The 20,041-nt window shown below is 31.2% G+C and overlaps 1 protein-coding gene, 1 long non-coding RNA gene and 1 pseudogene across 3 annotated transcripts; 1 reads left to right on the top strand and 2 right to left on the bottom strand.

The window, feature by feature from the left end:
* Nucleotides 1-398: 398 nt before the first annotated feature.
* On the bottom strand, nt 399-2,501 carry LOC130947628 (F-box/kelch-repeat protein At3g23880-like). The gene is made up of 2 exons (XM_057876339.1): nt 2,260-2,501; nt 399-2,062 (listed from the first exon to the last, which is right to left on the bottom strand). Exon 2 carries the CDS (start codon nt 2,031-2,033, stop codon nt 726-728), a length of 1,308 nt encoding a protein of 435 aa, XP_057732322.1. The 5' UTR covers nt 2,034-2,062; nt 2,260-2,501; the 3' UTR covers nt 399-725.
* Nucleotides 2,502-9,344: 6,843 nt separating this feature from the next.
* Nucleotides 9,345-12,244, bottom strand: LOC130948058 (uncharacterized). Of its 2 annotated transcripts, XR_009072915.1 has the most exons (5): nt 12,065-12,244; nt 11,728-11,856; nt 10,715-11,030; nt 10,101-10,230; nt 9,350-9,778 (listed from the first exon to the last, which is right to left on the bottom strand). It is a non-coding gene; the product is annotated as an uncharacterized LOC130948058 (long non-coding RNA). The 2 variants fall into 2 exon arrangements; XR_009072913.1 differs by having other exon boundaries at nt 9,345-9,778; nt 10,715-11,856.
* A 1,196-nt stretch (nt 12,245-13,440) lies between these two features.
* Nucleotides 13,441-19,623, top strand: LOC130948414 (uncharacterized; annotated as a pseudogene).
* Nucleotides 19,624-20,041: the final 418 nt, after the last annotated feature.

The raw sequence follows: 20,041 nt of genomic DNA, 5'->3' as shown, positions 1-20,041 counted from the left end.
TTTGTATTTATTATACAATACATTTAAAAGATTTATTAAAAAATATTAATATAATAAATTAAAAAAAATCTAAAAAAAAGATATTGTCTCAATACTTTTAGAAAAATAAATCTCTAAAAAATAAATTATTAACCAATTTGATATTAAAACGATATTAAAAGATCGACAAATAAATCTCAACTAATTTAAATTTAGAGAGTAGAGACAATTAAGCCTCTATCCAACGTTAAACGTTATGTTGTTTAAAGAATAACAAACAAATTGATTTGTTTTCACCATTTTGGGAAGGCCAAAATCGGTATATACGATTATTATCGATTGAATCAGAAACAATTATAACGAATGGTTTTATTTGATAAACTAATCTCAATACAATTGACATATTCCCATGTTAAATATGGTGTTACATAGCACTTGCACCTAAACTAGAAATTACACTGGCAGTTTTGTAAAATCATACTCGTATTAAAACATAAATTATTATATAACATTTTATGATAAATACATATTCTAACTAAAGCAAAAGACGATTGATATTCATATCTGTATCGTTCGGTTAGATTCATAAGGAACCTAGATAAAAAACATTAAATTGACGACACAGTCTATAAATAAAATACCAAAAACAAGGCACCACACTAATGACAATAAAGATATGAATTTAAGAGACTCTGCAGGATATTCTTAACCAAAAGGTAGCCAAAATGCAAACTATCCTTAAGAGATTATAGGCTTGGCTTAAATAACCGCATTTCAGATGAGCAACTTGGAAGACCAAAGTGCGAGGGTGAAACTAAGCTTTCATGATAGATGTGAAAGATCCTTGAGCCTTCACCCCGAGACAAAGGACGGTGTTCAGTCATGCCATCACTGGAGCTGTCAATATTAGGAAACTCTATGCTGCCATCATTTAAGTTACATAAAACAAACTTGCCACTTGGAGATTTCGCCAGTAGAACATCATTTTTCAACATGTACATAGGCAGTAATACATAACATGAACCAGGATTAACGAGTAGCGGGTGGTGGGGGATTATTGCCAATTTAGTCCAAGAACGAGGAACTCCATACTCCTTCATCAACCAGAGAGTCCAATGAGTTTTCTTAGTCTCATAACAAACAGCAAGACAACCCCTCAAGATACCCAATCGTGGAAACACAAACTCCTCATCATCTGAATCCCTACTGGGAGCGGAAAACTGACTATAAGTCTCTTTCACCAAGTCAACGGAAAGAACTGCCACAGAACTACTAAGACGGCTGCGAACAAGCCAATTAAGAGTGCCAGTGCCACTTACAAAAAGCCCTACCAAACCCACCACAGAATCCTTGCTATCGGAGTCATGTAGTCTATATGGGAAATCCTGAATTGTTCTCCATTTAGATTTTGGGCCGAATGTGAAAATTCTGGTGACAGATTCACCTGATTTCTTAATCACAATCCCGAAAAGCTTATACTTGTCGTTCACATGATCATAACCGAATCCACAATAGTGGAAGATACCACCAATTTCAAGCGGCGGAGATGTGAATCCGGTGCAGGGGTTCCACAGCAAGGCACGATCCTCAAGCTCTTCATCATGCAAGCACAGCAATCCATGACAAGAGCCAATGATGCTACGGTAGCATCGTCCCTCATAGGCAACTACTTTAGTGGGTTCATGGGGAGGGTTCTCGAACACAGATCGGACGGAGAAAGTTCCGATTGTGGGGTATGAGTCGCTTGAGCTATAATAGGCAATACGCGGGTAGGTCAAGGCTGGATCCACCGCCATTGAACGTCGAAGGTGGTCCTTGGCAAATTGGGAACTGGAAATTAGGGTTCTCCATGAACTGCACACGCTGTTCCTTAATCGAACAAGAGAACTTGCCGGAATCCTCAGCAGGATTTCCTCTATGAGCTCGTCCAGAAGGATAGGCGGTGGTTTTGTGCTGGTACAGCGGAGCAGTTCCGGCCACCCCTCGGTGGTTGTGACAACCCTCCCCTTCCTCGCAACAGTATCATCCTCATCAGGAATGGGACCCCTCTTCATACGTACGAGGAAAACAACGAAATCCTTCTCTACAACAAAACTCCACAATACAGCAGGAATAAGAAATCATAAACAATATAATTCTAACAATTCTACTCTCAGTGGCATTGCCATTTAAAGTACAAGATAAAACATACATTGAAATTCTATGAGAAGAAAAACAGAGGACTCAACGTTTTCAGTTAAAATTGAAAAAAAAAAAGAAAAGGTAAAATAGAGGGTTTACCTACAGGAAGACGATGGCGGAGTAAGAGACCAAGAGGGGCAGAAGACAGAGGAAGCAAAAGGTCGGCGTGAAGGTGAGACAGAGGAGGAGGAAGACGGCGGTCAGCTGGGAGCTTCGGATGGAGACGACAAAGGATGAAGATGACGAGGGAAGGCGGAAGGGGGCACGGGGCTGCTGCAACTTCTTGGATGAAAATTTGGAGGTTCAGATTTATGAATCTATCCGATAACCAGTTATCGTGTTTCGTGTCTCTCGCGCATGTACTTTTCTCCTAAATCCTAATATATATTGGGCTTGTTTGGGTTAGCTTTTAAAAAAAGATCTTTTTTGAGTTATCTTTTTTTAAAAGATCTTATAGAGAAGTAAAAGTAATTTTATGTTTGAATATCTCATATTAAAAGATTTTTATTTATCAATTATGTTTGGGTATAACAATATAAAATTATTTTTTTGTTTATTTATTACATAAAAAACATCTTTTTTTTAAAAAAAAAATCTTTTAAAAAAAGATATAAATTACAGCTTCTCAAAAAAAATCTTTTTTTTATTTTACTAGTACTTTTACTTTTACTATTAGAAATTTGCCAAACACGTTAAAAAATTAAAAAATATCTTTTTTCATTAAAAAAAGATTTTTTTTAACAAAATAATAGCACCCAAACATGCACTTAAACTGGATTTAACTTCAAAATCATTTTACTATTTATCTTTTTTCTTTCCAAAAAAGAATTTTAAACCATTTATTTTTTGTTTTGTTGTTAATTTATTTCTTACTTAATTATTTAATTTTCATAATATCTTATTACAAATTTATTCCATTATTCTATCTGATTTTATTATAGTCAAGCGGTTATCAAAGATTTTATCTTTGAATTAAATGTAGACAATATTAACTTGAAGAAATTGTTATGTATATAAAAAAATATTTTTTTAATAAAGAAAGATTTGTTTTTAATTTATTTAGTGTATTTATTAAATTTTAACAATAAAAATAAAAATATTAACAAAATAATTAAAATATATTTTTTAAATGACTATCCCATCATAGAAATTAAATCAAACGAATCAAAACAGAGGTTCCATGTAGTAGCATATAGTTGATGCTCCTCTCTCTTTCTTTGCCTTGTTTGATTTTTCTGGAAATTAAAAAAAAAAAAAAGTGTTGCTATTGTTATGGGTAAGGACTGAGGAGTGAATGATAAAAAAGGTGAATATTAAGGTACTTTAACATTATATATCTAACTTACTAAAAAATATAAACAGATAATATTTAATAAATTTTAAATATTTTATTTTTTACTTTTAAAGATAAGTTAAACAAATTAGAGAACTCATAGTCATATGAGATTTAGCCAAGCCATTTTATCCCAAGCGACAACGGAGGGAAGGTGGATGTGCATGGACCCCTTTATTTTGTTTGTGCAGATATTGGGTTGGGCCCTTTTTCCAAATCTGGTGGTATATGTATATCAGTATATATATTTGTGTATACAGATGATGAAAGATGATTTCACTCCAAATAGTTATTCAAGTTTATATCTGGCAATTAAATACTTAATTCAAGATTTCGAACAAAATAATAAAATTAGCTAGGCCAATTTTCACAGTTTTATTTAAATATAGTTTTCAGCCATGAAATATTTTTTTTATGTGCAACAAAATCATATACCATATAATAGTATATGTGTCATACATACTTTTTAAAACACATCTAATAATCATAATCTATCTATTATAAAATAAAAGAGATATAAAAATATCTTGGTGTCTGAATTATTTTTCGAAAATGTCTTTTATTGTATAAAATTTATGAGATAAAACATTTTGGCACTTTATTATGATGGTTAATTTTAAATTTATTATTATTATTATTATTATTATTATTATTATTATTATTATTATGTGAAAGGATATGGGAATAATAATTTGGCTATCAAATTATTTTCTTAAAATGTCTTTTATGATATAAAAAATGAATTGGATTAATTCATGCCTTATCTTGCCTATGAATACATTAATATTAAGAATTAAGATTAAGATTCGTTACATAGATAATGTAATGATTGACAATAGTTCATTATGTTCGAGGTCAACACTTTTCACGGTTAAATTAGTTGTTGATGTTGAGGCTGATTTCGCCTTGAGAGCATCGAATCTGGCGGAGAGATCGTGTTCATTTCCGTCTCCAACTCCAAGTTGTTGGCGCTGAGAAGGTGCAGATACAGCAGGAGAATTGGATTTGAGAGCCTGGAATCGACGCTCTAGATCCAGATCCAATCGAGATGGAAATTGTTCTGATTGTGAGAAGAAGAAGGACGAGCTAAGTGAGACTTAACGGAGAGGTTGAGGAGGAGCTGGTCCTGTGCGGCTTGTAAAAGCTCTTCAACTCGAGATGAACAACTTAAATTTGAGGTGGGATAAAGCTAGACAGCTACATATGGAAAAGTTTAGGGGCCAGCAACTTTGTTAAATTCTGTCCAGCATGTAATTAGCAAAGAAAAATGAGCTATCGGATAAAATCTCACACAAATCTCACACTATTAAAACCATCATTGATGACTATTTGATGGCTACAAATCACAAAAGTTGCTGCCCCTAATATTCCTCACTACATATTGGAAAAGATTCATTGATTTGAAATTGGGAAGCATATTTTTTATTGGAGAGTGAATCATTTATCATTTTTGTGGATAATTTACCAAGCAATATTTCAAAGGATGAATTGTTTCATATGTTCAAGTGGACAAGAAGGATAAATGACATCTATTTGGCATGTAAGGAGAAGTATAGTCGGATCTATCTGTTCGCTTTTATAAGGTATACTACAAAAGGAGGGGCATTAAAGACCATTAAGAAAATGAATGGAATGCGATTAAGGAGGAAAGAAATCTTTGTAGGTGAGGCTAAATATAGGAGGAGGATTGATGTCTGAAAAAAATCACTACGCAAGATGAAGATTTCAAGGAGTATTCTAATGGAAAACAGGAAAAAAATTAAAGAAAAGGATATTGAAGTGAACGAGAAAGGGAGAGTTGTCTTAGAATACCATGGAAGTGAAGAACTAGAAGCTCAGAGAGAATCGTTTGAGTTGGGATGGGATGCGGTGGTAATGATGCCACACGGGCTACGGGAGGCAGAGCATGACAAATTGACAAGGATAGAAAGGTAATTTTCGTTGAGGATTTAGATGAATGGCACAAAGATTTTATGAAAACGCGAACGGATAATCTTTGGGTGTATCCGTCAGTTATAGTGAGTGTGGAATCTATAAGATCTCAAACAATAAGTAACGAAGCAAATTCTGAAAGAACAGAGACTTGGAAATATGGAGATAAACGAAAAGAAGGGGTTGATTTGGCATTGAACAAAAGTTCAGTTGGAGCTGGGTTGAAGCATAAGAGGCCCAATATGTTAGTGGGATGTGGCGGCGAAGTGGCTGTGTGGTGCGACAGAGAGTACGTCATTGTGCGATTTAAAAGAGCCTCCTTGCTGGTCATGAAGTTCGCGAAGGGGTTGATGCCACGGTGAATAACGCTAACGAGGCGGATCTGGGAGCAGCGTGGAAGTCCGCTGTTGGTGGCGGAGGTGATAATGTCCGCACTGAGTTTAATGGCGTGGAATGTAGGAAGGAGCATGAAGTCCCTGATGCACCCAACGGGCAGAATCAAGCCGGAAAGGAGATCAATGAAGGTGCTAAAAATTATTCGAACAGCATATCTGAGTAAAACATTCCACCAGGTATAGTTAATGAGATCCACGCTAGTTTGGACGAGAGTGGTAAGTAGCATGTTGGCATATGTCTGATGATGGGTGATGTAGTGCAAGATTCAGATTTAGAAGATGAGAATATAGTGGTGAAAAAAATTGGATTAGAGGAGGAAAGAGTTGTAAGAAACTTGGAAGATTCGGGGTGTCAGAGCAGGATGTAGACGGTGAAACTAATCAAGATGAGCACAGAGGAAGTTTGGATAAAGATATGACTGAAAATATGATTGTTTGGGATCTGACGATCGAATCAGGAGCTATTTTATATGACGAAAATGAGGACATTATGGCTATTCTTCAAGCTCATAATGAAGTATTGGCACAAAAAAAAAAAAACAAGCAAAACAAAAAGAAAAAGTAAAAAGGAGCTGCCCTAAAAATTGGAATAAGAAGTATAATAAAATTTTTAAATGATTTTAATTCGTGAAATATGAGATGTTTAGAGCACTGTTAGCAAAACCGGACCGGACTGGCCGATTCAACCGAAAAACCGGTAAACCAGATCCTAAGCCGGTCCGGTCCAATGATCTGACCGGATAAGGTAGTGAACCGGTGCGAACCGGTCAAACCCGGAGTGAACCGGTTCGACCGAACCGGTCAAACCCGGAGTGAACCGGTTCGACCGAACCGCTTCAGTTTCAATATTTTTCCAAATTCCAAAATGTTAAAGCTGGGGTTCGAACCCCCCTCCTCAAGGAAAAACATGATACTCACAACCACCAGGCTATTGAGCTTGTTATAAATATGTTTGCAAATTAATATATATATAAATATCTTTCAGCAAATAATTTACTTTTATTTAATTTATTTTAATTTTAGTTATAAACTCATTCATTCTTAAATTAATTATATTTTTATTTAATAATAATTATAAACTCATTTATTTTTTTATAATTATATAATATCTATTAATATTATTTTTCAATAAATTCTTGTAGTATACAATAGTATAATAGATATAAACTAATTAATAAATTATTAAAATTCAAAAATAATAGTTATTTTAATATAAAAAATAAAAATATTTATGATAGAATAAAATTAACAAAATACTTATTGTTCCTGTTTCATATTGTTTTAGAATAGCTAGATATTTTTAAAATGTTAGTAAAAATATGTATTTTAAATTTTAATTTTAAATTTTTGACTATACTTTATTTTTTATTTACATAGGACCGGGTCAATCGGTTCAACCAGTGACCCACCGGTTGAATCAGTAACCCAGTGATCCAGTAACCTGACCGGTTCGATCACCGATTCGGTTCTGACAACTATGGTTTAGAGGGCCTTGAAAAGTAGAAAATGGTAAAAAAATTTCAATAATAATTTGGAGGTTCACATCTATGAATCTATCCGATGTTAACCAATTATCTTATCTCTCGCTTGTCCATCTACTTCTCTCCTGATATCTTATTACAATTATATTCTGACTTTAATATAGTAAAGTGTTCATCAAAAATTTTATCTTTGAACTAAATATAGACTATATTAACTTGATCAAATTGTTATGAAAATATAAAAAAATATTTTTTTAATAAAAAAAGATTTGTGTTTTATTTATTTAGTGTATTTGTTATTTTAATAATAAAAATAAAAATATTAAAAACTTTATTTTTGGATTTTTATTTAAATTAAATAAATATAATAATTATTCTTAGTATTTTTAATTATTAATTATATACTCGTATAGTAAAAAAAATTAATATTAGATACTTATATATTAAGTTAAGATACCACAAATACTAATCGTTTGTAAAAGAAAAATATAAATATTAGATGCACCATGAAAACTGGATTTGATGACTTAATAAAAAAAATTAGTTAAATAATATCGATGAAGCAAATGATTTATCTAAAATATATTGATTGCTTTTTAAACATTATATAACTTAAAAAATTTATGAAATCAGAATATAAAATATTATAAATTAATAAAAATTATCAATAACTTTTTAACAAAAGCATTAACATTGAAATTTTACAATTATGTAATAATAAATATTTTTTATGAGTGCTTCTTAATATATTAAATTATATAGTTTAATAACCCTTGAATTTTTATTTCTAAGCTATATTAGTTATATTTTAATATCTTTTATTCAAATATCTTATAAATAATAGTTATATTTTATATTTTATATCTTTATACAAATAATCTTAGTTATATTTTAACTTTTATACAAATTATATTCCAAAAGTTCTCAACTGAAAATGTTACAGAAAACGAATATAGCAAAAAAAGAAAAAAATTAAGAATTAACAAATAAAACCAAAATAAAAATTACCTAAAAATTAACTACGGCCAAGAATTTTAAAAAGGTTAAAAAAATAAAAAAACCAATATAAAGACGTAAACGATAAATAAATTCTGCACAAATACACAAATTTATTAAAATTGTATCAAAACTCAAAGGAATACAAAGAAGGGTTAACAACTGCTAAAATTTAATGCACTGGAATTTTCAAAGTCTAAACCATGTCCCATGCCCTATAACGTACAACGAATTACCGACAGTAGGAATGATAGCATGCAACTCTTTAAATTCTCAGCAAATAAATAGAGCTTCATCAAATTAACTTATAAGAAAAATTCGTAAAAGAAGAAAACCCAGTAAGAACAAAATAACAGGACAAATAGAAAAAAATAGAACAACAAAAAAATAAGTATTTAGAATTTTAGATAAAGAAAAAAATGGTCAAAAGTATTGACAAAATTTAAATATGAATCAAAACATATGAAGTCATGTTATAAAAAGTAATACACAAAAGAACATCGAACAATATCACAAGCTAAAAAATAGGGGAAAAATTATGACAGAAAAAATAACGTGATTTTAGGGAAAAAAACATATAATGCCGAAATAACTTGCAAATACCAAGAAACAAAAAGGAAAAAAATAATTTAAATTATCAACTATAAAATAATACAAAACTACAAGAAACAATATATGAAAAAGAGATGATTATCGATAAAAAAAAAATGCAAAATAACGAGCAAAATACAAAACCAAAAGACTGGAGAAATTTAAGTAAGACAACGTAAAATGAAATTAGCAAAAATTAACTGAAATTCATAATAGTTGTTATACAAAAACACAATAATAAAATATTACCAGTATTAAATAAAACAATCAAGAATATATAGAGTAGTAAATTCCAAAGTGCCAATCGGGATACCAAAAAAAAAAAAAAGATAACCCGTTATCTGCCAATAATATTAGCACTTGTTGAATCATAAAATAAGAAATGCCAACAATGAATACACCAATAAATAAAATAACAAATTAAAAAAATTAATATTACAAACACCGAATATAATTTACATTTGCCATTTTGTTAGCAACAACATTTGCACTGATATAATAATAAAATAAAATTTAACAATTATTAGTAATTGAAGTCAATGTATAGTCACCAAAAAAAAATTGATGTCAATGTATAATTTTTCAATAACCCATGATTTGAAAATTTGAAAATAAAGACAAAATGCTTACGAAGGAAAATTGAACATTGAAATAAAGGGTTGAATAAAAAATTCAAGGTATAAAGGAGAGATTGCCCATCACTAAGAATTCCAAGCTCTAAGGACCAAATATCTCCGTTACAGCAAAAGTAGTGGCCAATAACACCACCAATGAGAGAAGTAATCAGAGTTGAGTCTTTCGAGTCCAAACACTTATCCTGCCCTTCTGCTAATGCCCGTATAGCTACAATCAAAACTGAGGCAATGGCACTATTGGCTAGAACTTGTAACCTAAGGAAAAAAAAGTATAGGAAAATTTGGTCAAAAGGAAGAAAAAAGCGGATAAGAGAAAACCAATATGATATCCACATAAAACTGGGGTGATAAGTTCAAGGATATGCTTTATATGAAAAATTTGATCCCTCAATTCAGGGATAGTCTCAACCCAATTGGCCATTATATTATTAATATCCCAATCAAGGAGTCATTCCAAGGCTTATTAGTCAAAACAGCAACTTATACAAAAGTTTTCTTTTGGCTCGTTTACACTTTTAACTACCATGCACAATTTGAAGAAATCAAAATCATCATAATAGTAGTAATAACAACGAACCTGCTTCCTACAAAAATGTGAAGCGCCATAACGAAGAAGCCAACGAAGGCTCCAGAAGTGCTGAGGGATTTCTTCCTGTGAGCTCCGAAGGCGATAAGGAACGCGATTGAGACAGCCAGCAAGGATTTCGCTGATTGGTAAAACGATGAAAGAGAATAAGAAGATGATGATGCAAATATAGAGACCTAAATTGACAAAGAACCCCAAACAAATATAAAGAAAACTAAATAATCAGATACAAATAGAACCCAACAACACCAAGAAAAACAAAGCTTAACAGTAAACCATAATGAACAACAGAAAGAGAAATAAAAAAAAAATTAACGAAAACTAAGTAATCAAACCAGAATAATAAGACCCAACAAAATTAGGAGAACACAGTTGCACTTTTGGATAATACAGCCTCAAATTCAAAGGATTTATACTAATTATTAAGTGTAAAACACTAAAAAGAAAAAAGCAAAAAAAGATAAACAAAGAAAAAACAATAACGAACTTGCATATCATGTTAAAGAGAAAAAACAATAAAACCATGACACTGCTGAATAAAACAAATAAATAAATAAAAAGAGAAAAAGAATCAAGTCAATCAATAAGAGCATGAATGGGCATACCTTAAATTCCACAGCTCAAAATGAACCTTCACCAGTAATTTGAAACGTTGGAGTTCTGGACCTAGTAATTGAATCTGTGAGCAACTTCAAGTAATTGGCCATGAGCCTCTTCCAATGCCCTTTGCTGATCAAACTTGCAACTTCATTTTTCAGTTCATTCTCAAATCATTAAATTGCACAATCTTCTTGGAGTTTAATTTAAAAGTATTGAAACTTGTTTTGGTGCAATGATACTTGTTCCGTATCTAAATAAGTATAGATCAAAAGCAAGAAGAACAGAGTTTACTCCAATAATCAATGTCCCCAAGTTGTTTTCCTATGTCCACAGGGAAAGGTTTAAATTAAAGCAAATTAAAAAAATATATCCATCTCATGACAGAGATTATATGAGAGAAACAAAACAGTACATTTATTATTTGTATAAAAAAATAAAAATACATAAAAGAGTGATATTTTAGCACTCATATTACAATAAAAAGAAATAGTTAGTCACTTGTATAGTTGTATAGGAACCAAGTGAGATAATGTACCACACCAACTTAAAAATCTTAAGGCACTAAATACATGAATATCTCATCCCATAAACTCTTATACCTTATTTCATCCGATGTAAGACTAAGTATCCCTCAGACTTGCTACTTAACAATACTTATCCAATAGAGAAGCAAAACTGGTTGGTGAATTAAATTTTGAGACGAAATTGAAGAATACTACAAAGTAAATCAAGAAGTTATAATTATTTGTTAAAAAGATAGTTGAAGACTACCCTTTTCCTGATAAAGCTTTTATGCAAATATTTCGTGAGTCGACTTAGGAAATATATTGCAAGCAAACAATTATTGAATATAATGCATGACACAATTAAGATAAATCTAGTGCCTTGTAAGATCTCAATAAAATGGCTATTTCTTGCAATTGCAACCATGAAACTCAGAACAATAAACAATTGTGAATAATAAACAATTAACCCAGAGAGAGAGAGAGAGAGAGAGAATGAAGAAACTTCTTCATACCAAGCTCCATCAATCACCAAACCCAACAGCAACACAGATTACAATTTAACTAAGCCAGTTAATACCCCTTTTTTTCAATTTCAAACAGCAACCTTATGGTGCAACCTTTGGGACAACACCCCAACCTTCCTGCACGATACAAAGAAAGCATTCGACATCACATGTAATCACCAATAACAACAACATAATACTGTGATAACAGCATATAACATTAAAGTAGTAGAGCCTTCAAAAGGTAAAAACACCTAATGAAAACAACCCAAAGCATATGAAAGCAAGGTAGCAAAACAAATCCCCTTGCAACAATAAGATCAGAACAGAATTTAAGTCAAAATACCTTTTTTCAACAACAACTGATTTGAAAAGAGGGGCAGAACGCATATGAAGAAATTGAAAATATCAGAAGAAAAGTGTTGAGAAGCAATGAATAAAAAATACAGAAATAAAGGATAGAACGCCACATCAGCATTCAAATGCTGGGTTTTAAGATCCTATAGATATAGATACAGATATAGATATAGATATAGATATAGACATAGACAGACCATATATATATATATATATATAAGGATAAGAGAGAATGAATGATTTTGAATTTAAAATTCAAATTCCTGTCTAATATCCAATATGTACATCAAATCTATTTATCTTTATCTTTATCTTTATTTTTATAGTATACAAATGGGAAGTCTATATGCTGATGTGGCGCTCATACATTAAGTTTGAGAGCTTATTTGCTTACGTGTCGTCACTAAAAATTTTTAAAATTGTATTTATAAATTATAAATTATAAATTATTTTTTGCCTAAATTGTTATTTTCAAATTACTTGGGTTGTTATTTTTTAAATTTCAAATTATTTTATTTAAGTTGTTATTTTTTAAATTTTAGATTGTTGTATTTAGGTTGTTATTTTTTACATTTTAAATTATTTTACTTAGATTGTTCTTTTTTATATTTTAACACTATTTTTAAAAAAATCTTTTATTGATTTTTTTTAAATTGCAGCTACATAAATTCTTTTAAAGAAATTTAGAATTTAAAAAAAAAATTACGTGTTAATTATACTTTTATAAATTATAAATTATTCATAAATTCTTTTAAACAAATTTAGAGTTTTAAAAAAAAAATTTACGTGTTAATTATACTTTTATAAATTATAAATTATTATTTTCATATGTTGTTATTTTCAAATTTTAAGTTTGGGTTGTTTTACTTAAGTTATTATTTTTTTAATTTTAAATTGTTTTATTTGTCTGGATTATTTTACTTAAGTTGTTATTTTTTAAATTTTAAATTATTTTATTTAAGTTGTTATTTTTTAAATTTTAGATTGTTGTACTTAGGTTGTTATTTTTTACATTTTAAATTATTTTACTTAGATTGTTCTTTTTTATATTTTAACACTATTTTTAAAAAAAAACTTTTGCTGATTTTTTTTAAATTGTAGCTACATAAATTCTTTTAAAGAAATTTAGAGTTTAAAAAAAAATTTACGTGTTAATTATACTTCGGGTAGAGTTTTAAAATTATTATTTGTTTAGGTTGTTATTTTCAAATTTTAAGTTTGGGTTGTTTTCCTTAGTTTGTTATTTTTTAAATTTTAAATTAAAGTCAACCAAATTTAAGAAAATTTAGTTATGATGCAACTATAAAAGTATAAGTTATGAGAGATGTCTTTTATCATTGTTGTCTTAGTAAACAAACACTATACATGTACTCATGTGTACTCCCGTGTCTATGTTTTGATGGACATGTATACCAAAAATAAATGCTGCCATATGTGTACCTGTGTATTTTTTTTAATAATATAAAAAATTTGATAATAAAGATATATATTTTTAATTGGTTAAAAAATTTATTTATTTGATATTTTCAGGTATATATTAAAAGATGCAAGAAGTTCAAAGAGAAGCAAAGATTGAAGAGAAAATTGATATTAAAAGACAAAGAAAATACAAAGCGGAGCACAATTGAAGGTAGATTTCATAAAAAAAACTAACAGGTCATGAGTATTTTGGTCGAATAAAAGCCCATAAAATACAATATTTTCTATATATTATTTAGCTATTGACAAGTAATAAATTATTAATTTACATTGTTTTCGTAATATGTTACTAAATTTGTTTATGAAAAAATTACAGGAAATTCCAGTGGTGGTTCCAATGGTGTGCATTTTCAATTGGTGTCGTCAAACATTACAAATAGCATTAATACAGGTTAATTTTTGGATTATTTTTTTTAACTTACTTATGTGAATCTACATGTATTTTGATTTTCCTACTATTTATTCAATTATAATCTTTAATAGGAAATATGTTCAAAACTAATATCTCGAGTTATTTTATTAGATAATAACCTAACACCATATCGATCAAGGTCTCCAACTACTAATCTACACCAAAAAGAACGATGTTCCAATATTAGTGATATTAGTAATTCGGGTATCACACGTGAAGCATATGATAGCCCATGTCATCAGATAAGTCAACAACAGCTTCAACAAACATCAAACAATATTGACCAGTTGCAAAGCCAGCGTATGTTAATATGTTTTTATTACTTAAAAATTAAACATTTAACTTTTCAATTGGTCTATTGAAAATAATCTTTGGTATCTGCTAAATAATTATTATAGATTCATTGGAGTACACAAATCGAATTAGATTGCAAAGGGATGCAAGACTGAATAGGAAGACTATGCTATTTCAAAAGAGACATGGTAAGATAAGCATGATAGATTATAATTATCACAAAGCTAAAATTTTACTTCTTTTATCTTTAATATAAATTCAAACATTTAACATATATTCATTTTTCTTTTTTTATAATATAAAGTACCTTATGTATTATTTCTAATGATTACAGGAGCAAGTACATCTAATTCAAATTTAGATACTAAAGATTTAGAAGTGTGCATAGCTGAAAAAGGAAGACACCTGAGACAAAGAAAAATATTCTTGAAGGAATTGGCTATAAATCTTTCAAAAATTTTTGAAGAAGTTGAGGATATTAATGAAAACACAACTATATTAGATGATTCTGTGCAAATTGAATACCCAGACATATTCGATGTTGCTGATAATACAGGTAATCTAAGAAGTAGCAATATCAGCACTCTATTATTTACTATTGTTATGCTTTTTATAAACAAAAAAATATCGTTTAAATTACAGTCTTTGGTAATCTTTTATAAATATTATTTTTATACTTAACATGGTGAAAGAAAGGTATATTTTTATATAAAGTATTTGTTGCAAATATAACTGAAACATAATTTATTATTTTGGTGATTATTAGATGTGATAGATATTGGTGACCCAGAATTTTTTTGTCGGCATTGCGACGCCATGATGTGGTATGAGGAGAGATCAGAGAAGTCCAAAACATGATCCAATATTGAGTTCTCAATATGTTGTATGCGAGGGAAGGTACAACTGCCGTTTTTGCAACGTCCACCTCAGCTCTTGCAAGGTTTAATATCTGGAGTAGACCAGAGAAGCAAACACTTTAAGGATAATATAAGAACTTATAATAGCATGTTTTGCTTCACGTCCCTCGGAGGTAAAATAGAGACCTCCATCAATGATGGGACAGGTCCTTCCCAGTTCATTGTGAGTGGACAAAACTACCACAAAATTGGAAGCTTGGTGCCAATTGAGGGACAAAGACCAAAATTTGCGTAATTATATATTTATGATACAGAAAATGAGGTCTCAAACAGGATAGAGATTTTCAGGTTTGTATCATGCATTTCAAATTGATTAAAAATATATTCAGGTAGTTCGTACTTTGATTTTGGTTAATTATGAATACTAATATTTTTCAAATGATATTTTATACAGTTCAAGAACAACCAACAACAACATTGACCAGTCCTTAGTTCTAGACCTCAAGGACATGATCGATCAACATAATGTTCTTGCTCACACATTTAGGATAGTGAGAAACTACCTTAATCAAGGAGATATCGCAAATATAAGGCTACGGTTGTACCGGAAAAGATCAAAGGACGCGAGAGTCTACAATTTACCATCTTCTAACGAGGTCGCAGCTCTAATAGTAGGAGATTTTGATTCTGGAGATGCAGGGCGTGATATCATAGTTCAATTAAAGTCCGGACATCTGCAAAGAATTCATGAGACACACACCGCATTTATTCCTCTTCAGTACCCTATGATGTTTCCTTACGGTGAAGATGGCTACCAAGAAGACATTCCTTTGCGAGAATCTCATAGGGCTGATGAAAATAGAAAGAGACAGCGTGTGAGTTTAAGGGAGTTCATAGCATTTAGAATACAAGAGAGAAAGGTCGAGTATGCAACCATTGTCAATGGTGGAAGATTATTTCAGCAGTTCTTGGTTGATTGCTTTTCTATGATTGAAGCACAAAGGTTGACCTACTATCGAAACAACCAAACCAAGGTGAGGAGTGATATATACAAAGACTGGTGGCATGAGATACATGTTTAATAATTGTCAAGATGCTATGGCAATTTGTAAGAAATATGGATATCCAGACCTCTTCATCACAATGACATGTAACTCGAGTTGGCAAGAGATTGGCAGGGTTAACAATCCAAGGAATTTAAAGGTTGAAGACCGGCCGGATATATCGTGTAGAGTGTTCAAAATTAAGCTTGACATGATAATCTCGGATCTTAAGCAAGGAATTCCATTTGGAGTGCTAGATGCAGGTATTGCTCATCATCCAACCTTATTTTTAGATAAATATTCCTTTAGATTGTTATAAAATAAATGGCAAAATATTTTCTTACTTAGCATATATTGTTGATTTTTTATTATCATCCTTAATTTATCAAAGCACATACATAAAATAGATAGTTTAAATATAACATATATTTTTTTTGTCTTTTTGGTATAAGGAATGTATACGGTGGAATTCCAAAAAAGAGGTCTACCACATGCTCACATTCTTTTATGGTTAAGTGGAGACCATAAGATAACAACGACAACTCAAATTGATCAGTTAATATCTTCAGAGTTGCCAGATCATGTTCGGCATCCAAAATTGTTTAGAGCTGTATCTACATATATGATTCATGGACCATGTGGTAGAGCATTCTCAAAATTTCCCTGCATGAAAGATGGGTACTGCACCAAATATTATCCCAAGACATTCAGTAGAACCACGGTTATCGATGATAGTGGATACCCATCATATAGAAGACGAGACACAGGGGCGGTTATTGAGAAGAAGGGAGTCCATATGGATAATAGGAATGTGGTTCCATACAATGCATATCTGCTGATGTCTTATCAAGCGCATGTTAATGTAGAGTACTGCAACAAGTCAAATGCTATCAAATATTTGTTTAAGTACGTGAATAAAGGTCTAGACAGGGTAGCAGTTGGAGTTACAAAGGAAGCTTCCAGTGGAGAAGATGCTCAGGTTATTGATGAGATCAAACAATTTTATGATTGCAGATATTTGTCTGCATGTGAGGCTGTGTAGAGAACTTTAGCGTATGATATTCATCAAAGGTGGCCTTCAGTGATGAGATTAACCTTTCATTTGCCTGGAGAGCAAAATATCATCTTTAAAGATGATGACGATCTTGAAGAAATCGTGGAAGAAGAGGAAGAAAAATGTACGATGTTCTTAGCATGGATGGAGGCCAATAAAAATTTTGAAGCAGGTCAAACTTTGACGTATGCTGAGTTTCCAAATCAATTTGTTTATGATAGAGAATCAAGGGAATGGCATCCACGCAAAAGAGGGTATTCTATCGGGAGGTTAAATTACGTTCCACCGGGTACAGGTGATATTTATTATATGAGAATTTTGTTAGCTGTTCAGAGAGGTTGCACAACATATGAGTCTATTAGGACAGTTAATGGAATTACATATTCTAGCTTCCAAGATACTTGCTATTCCATGGGACTACTGTGCGATGATAGGGAATTCATTGCAGCTATTAATGAGATAGCTGAACTTGCATCTGGTGGTCAATTGAGAAAACTATTTGCGATGCTACTGATATCTAATAGCATTAGCAACCCAGAGCGTGTTTGGAATGCAACTTGGACATTATTAGCTGATGAAATACTATATGAGAGGAGAAAAGCTTTGAAAAATCAAGGTATTTTACTATGTCTTTTTTTATATCAAGATTTTATTCTCTTATTATCTTTATTTTTATTAAGAATATTAATAGTTTTATTTTAGAATTACTTATTAAATATTTCATAAAACCACTATGTGTTTTTTCTAGGACTAAACATGACTGATGACGAATTGAAAAATCTCTGCCTTATTGAGATTGAGAAGATACTCAACAGCAATGCGAGATCTTTAAGAGACTATCAATCAATGCCATATCTTGAGATGTCTCATGTTCGCCTTTTTCAGAATAAGCTAATAGAGGAGGAGTTAGCATATGATACAAATGAGTTGACTCATACAAACTTATATACATAACAAAAGATGACTCATGAGCAAAGGTTAGTATTTGATGAGATACTCAATGCTGTTGTTACAGACTCTGGTGGTTTTTACTTCGTTTATGGGCATGGTGTGTGTGGTAAGACATTCATTTGGAATGGACTTTCTTCTGCTATTCGGTCTAGAGGAAAAATTGTTTTAAATGTCGCATCCAGTGGAATTGCTTCTTTACTCCTACCTGGTGGCAGAACGGCTCATTCTAGATTTTCAATACCCATTACAATTACTGATGAATCTACTTGCAACATCAAGCATGGCAGTTTGAAGGCTGAGCTGCTCATCCAAAGTAGCTTAATAATTTGGGATGAAACTCCAATGCTCAATAAAATGTGCTTTGAAGCACTTGATCGGACGCTCAGGGATCTTATGTCAGTTACCGATCAACATAAGACACATCAACCATTTGGTGGTAAGGTTGTTATTCTAGGAGGTGATTTCAGACAGATACTTCCGGTGATTCCGAAAGAAAGTAGACACAATATATTGGCATCCGCTATTAACTCATCCCATCTGTGGTCATTTTGTAAGGTTCTGAAACTGCATACGAATATGAGGCTTCTAATGTCTTCTTCGGATCAAGATGAAGGTGAAATGAAGAGATTTGCTAATTGGATACTTGATGTTGGAAATGGAAATATTGGCTCTGTTGTTGGTGATGAATCAGAAGTTGAAATTCCAAATGATCTATTGATTACAACTACTGATGACCCTCTCTCTCATTTGGTAGACTTTGCATATCCAAATTTGTTGCAAAACATGTCAGATTACAGGTATTTTCAGAGTAGGGCAATTCTTGCACCCAGGCTTGAGAGTGTCGAGAAGGTAAACGATTTTGTCTTGACAATCTTTCCAGGGATGGAAAAGGAGTATTTGAGCTCTGACACAACATGTCAAGCTGATGAGAATGAAGATGTACAACAAGAGTGGTTCACACCAGAGTTCCTAAATGACATCAAATGTTCGGGACTACCCAATCACAAGTTGACTTTGAAGCCAGGAATCGCTGTAATGCTACTGCGAAACATAGACCAGACTTCATGTTTATACAACGGGACAAGATTAATAATTAACGAACTCGGCAGCAATGTAATTGGAGCGACGGTAGTGACCGGTAGAAATATTGGAGATAAAGTGTACATTCCAAGAATGAACTTGATCCCTTCAGATTCAGGATTGCCATTTAAGTTCCAACGGAGACAATTTCCATTGACAGTATGCTTTGCAATGACCATTAACAAGAGTCAGGGTCAATCATTATCAAATGTAGGGCTTTATTTGCCAAAATCAGTGTTCACCCATGGACAACTTTAAGTTGCTTTGTCAAGAGTTAAGAGTCGCAGTGGCCTCAGGGTTTTAATTCTAGACGAAGACGGCAATCCAAAGTCATCAACAACAAATGTCGTGTTCAAAGAGGTTTTTAATAATATTTAGGTAAGAATAATATTATTTTTATTTTTATTTTAATAGCATGTTATGATTTATACTTTTGTACAAATATTTACTATAGATATAACTAATTTATCTATAACTCTGGTTTCAGATTTGAAATGAAATGTGTAACAAGGAGCACAACATCCTATGCCAATTGCTTTTCTAATGAAGTTAGTAAGATACTAGGTTATCAATCGATAAATTTTTATTAGCTTTTTATACAAAATTTAGTATAAAATTAACATGCTATTATTACAGTTATATATGTTCTTATTTTTTTCATGTCTCCCTCCTTATGGTTTAAGAATATTATAAGCTTCAAACTCTTCTATTTATATTTTACTTTGAATAAAGATAAAATAACATATTTAACACGTTTATTATATAACGACGATGATAGTGTTATACTAAATTTAAA

The sequence above is a fragment of the Arachis stenosperma genome, chromosome 9, assembly GCF_014773155.1.
Source record: "Arachis stenosperma cultivar V10309 chromosome 9, arast.V10309.gnm1.PFL2, whole genome shotgun sequence".
Lineage (NCBI taxonomy): Eukaryota > Viridiplantae > Streptophyta > Magnoliopsida > Fabales > Fabaceae > Arachis > Arachis stenosperma.
Note: the sequence above shows the minus strand (reverse complement) of the source record. Positions and strands in the feature narration are given on the sequence as shown.

Bases quoted from the DNA above. Each gene is read 5' to 3' on its own strand.
- LOC130947628 (XM_057876339.1), bottom strand. From the start codon at position 2,033: ATGAAGAGGGGTCCCATTCCTGATGAGGATGATACTGTTGCGAGGAAG.